The sequence below is a fragment of the Suricata suricatta genome, chromosome 12 (assembly GCF_006229205.1).
Source record: "Suricata suricatta isolate VVHF042 chromosome 12, meerkat_22Aug2017_6uvM2_HiC, whole genome shotgun sequence".
Classification (NCBI taxonomy): domain Eukaryota; kingdom Metazoa; phylum Chordata; class Mammalia; order Carnivora; family Herpestidae; genus Suricata; species Suricata suricatta.
Genome location: NC_043711.1, coordinates 4,522,658 through 4,525,732, shown reverse-complemented (window position 1 = coordinate 4,525,732; position 3,075 = coordinate 4,522,658). Strand labels below are relative to the sequence as shown.

The following is a 3,075-nucleotide window of genomic DNA, read 5'->3' as shown; positions in this document are numbered from 1 at the left end:
GTGATTTGGAGGCCTCGGGTCCTGACGTCACAGGATTTGGGAGCTCCATGGTGTGTGGGGGAGGGTGGAACCCTGGGTCCCTAGAGGGGAAGCTTCAGCCTGTGCTCACCCGCTCCTGCAGGTTCTCCATGATCACCCCCAACGTCCTGCGGCTGGAGAATGAGGAGAAGGTACTGCTGGAGGCCCACGACTATTCAGGGAACATTAGAGTCACGGTCAGCGTCTACGACTTCCCAGCCAAGAGGCAAATGATGTTCAGTGGGAACACTGCTCTGACCAAGGACAACAACCACATGAGCACAGTCAGCATCAAGGTGGTGCACCTGCTGATGCCCCTCCCCCTCCCTGAGTCTCCTCCCTCATTAGCCCCCACCATTCTGAGTCCCTATCTTTGAGCCCCTCTCCAAAGTAAGGTCCTCTTGGCTCTTGTCTGATTCCCCCTACTCATCCCCCTCCCTGATCCCTACCCATCTATTGCTCTTGTTCCTTCCCCTACTGCCTCTCCGCTCCCAACCTGGGCACACCAGGGAGACCGGAGATGGACAGGTGCTATTGGCAAGAAGGGCAGGCAGGTGTGGACCCCACCAAAAGCCAGTGTCTGAATGTGGACAAGGGGCCGCCAGGCAGCATCTCAGTGATTCTCTGTGCCACCCCTAGGTCCCGGCCAGCAAGGAATTAACATCAGGGAAGGGGAAAAAATTCGTGACCGTCCAGGCAGACTTCGGGAGCACTGTGTTGGAGAAGCTGGTGCTGGTCAGCTTTCAGAGCGGGTACCTCTTCATCCAGACGGACAAGCCCATCTACACCCCAGGCTCCACGGGTAAGAGGCTGGGCACTGGCTGCAGGGGGCTGGGGCAGACTGTGCGGAGGGGCAGGGCTCACCCACCACCCCCTTTCTTTCCCTCCATCTTCCAGTCCTCTATCGGATCTTCACCGTCAACAATGACCTACTGCCCGTGGGCTGGACCGTTATCGTCACCATCCAGGTACCAGCCAGCTAAGGCCCCAGACAAGCCCCTGGTAGAGACTTGGGGAGAGACAAAGAGAGACAGAGAAAGAGACCCTGGAAAAGTCAGGACTGCAGAGGCCTAAAGGCAAAGAAATGTGCAGAGCCATGAACACAGAAGGAGCCTTGGACACAGGGCAGAGATCCAGGGATCCCGGTGGAGTGAGGCTTCTGCTGGTGGATTCTGGCTCCAGACAAACCTCTGGGGACTGTGTGGCTCTGGACAGGTCCCTTCTCTTCCTGGGCCTCAGTTTTCTCAGCTGAACATTGGGATAACAGATAAAAACTCAGTGTAGTCCAATCCCTCTACAGCAGCCAGGGGGCAGCCTCGAGCAGGCCCCACCCTCCTCCACCAGGAGCCCTCCAGGAGTCCCCACCTCCTTGGGGTAAAAGCCTAAGTCTACCTGGCAGTCCCCAAGGCCCTGCAAGACTTGCGCTGTCCCCTGCCTGTCCTCCCCTCCTCCCCCTCTTCCCTCCCTCACTCTCTCCAGCCACATGGGTCTTACTGCCATATCCTCCAACTGTCAGGCATGGCATGGCCTGCTCCAGGACCAGTGCACGGGCTGTTCCCGCCTTACCCAGAAAATCCTCTTCCTCCAAATACCCGCATAGTTTGCCCCATCCCTTCATTCAAGTCCTTGCTCACATGTCACCGATGGCCCAATTTACAGCGAGGCCTCTCTGAGCACCTGTAAAACTGCTGACCCCTCCCCCATACACACACACACACACACACACACACACACACACACACTCTCTCTCTCTCTCTCTCTCTGTGTGTGTGTGTGTGTGTGTCTCTCACACACACGCACACACACACACCACTCTCCTGCTCCCTGCTATCTCCTTTAGGCATCCTATAAATAGGATTCATTCATTTAGCTTCCACAGGACCTAAATTCCATACAAGAAGGGATTTTTATCACTTTCCTGAGGGCTTTATCTTCTGAACCCACTGAGTCTTTGGCGTATGGAAGCTACAGAAAATTTACTAAGAGAAGGGAGGTGAGGGGTGGGGGAGGGGAAGAATGGAAAGAGGAAGTGAAGAACGGAGGGAAGAGCTAGGTCTGCCCCTGGATCATCATGAAGGTAACAGGGCCCAGGTTCTGACAGCCGTAAGCGGACTGTGGGGACCAGTGGGATGTGGGGAGTGGAGAACACACTCATCTAAAGGTACAGACTCTGCCCAGCTCAGGTCAAACGTCACTATGTGCCAACAGGAACCCGTATCCAGTTACCCCAATTTTCAAGAGAAGCAAGATGTTTACATGCTGTGTCCTGATGATTAATGATTGGCAACAAAGGAAACACTGTGTATTAGGTTGAACTTCATGAAACTGCTATTCTTGTAGGTCAAAACGTGAAAGGTAGGCAATGCTGTGTGGCTCAGCGCCCAGGAAATGCTGGCCACAGGGTCCTCCAGAAATAGGTGATAAATGCTAGTTACTCTCAGTATTCAGACAGCCGCTGCTGACAGTGAGCCCCGGCTTACATGACCCATGTCCCTAACCAATGAGGTAAGGGCTTTATTTCTCTCTTGTTTCTGGATGGGCACATCGAGCAAAGAGATGTCAAGTAACTTGCCCAAGGTGACACAGCTCATAAATGGGAGCGTGGACATTTGAACCCAGGCTGACTGACTCAAGTCCGTATTCATCACCACTGCCCCAGTAGTCATGACACACAGAGAGTGTCCACACAGAGGAGGAAGAGGGCCTGGGGGCTAAGCCGTGTCACTGAAGAGACACACCCTCCTGTCTCCACAGACCCCTGACGATGTTCTCATCAAGAAGGAAATCGTGGCTTTTCAGAAAGAGGTTGGCATCTTGTCCCTGGCTTGGAACATCCCAAAGCTGGTTAAGTATGTCATGCCCTCCTAGAGGGGGTTCCCAGGGCCAAGGGAGGGCGTGGGGGGCGGCCGGGTCTGGCTGGCTCACTCCCCTGCCTCCCGCACAGCTTGGGGCAGTGGAAGATACAAGCCCACTATGAAGAGGCCCCACAGCAGGTCTTCTCTGCTGAGTTCGAGGTGAAGGAGTACGGTAAGACGGGGAAGGAGGCAGGGTGGGGGG

At 55.0% G+C, this 3,075-nt stretch overlaps 1 protein-coding gene across 1 annotated transcript in view; it reads left to right on the top strand.

Annotated features, from left to right (window-relative positions):
* Positions 1-3,075, top strand: part of LOC115273440 (complement C3-like) — a 45,879-nt gene that overhangs the window by 547 nt on the left and 42,257 nt on the right. The window contains exons 2-6 of the mRNA XM_029916481.1: positions 122-314; positions 658-820; positions 916-986; positions 2,773-2,867; positions 2,963-3,045. Coding sequence (XP_029772341.1) covers positions 122-314; positions 658-820; positions 916-986; positions 2,773-2,867; positions 2,963-3,045 — 605 coding nt within the window. The remainder of the gene's footprint in view (positions 1-121; positions 315-657; positions 821-915; positions 987-2,772; positions 2,868-2,962; positions 3,046-3,075) is intronic.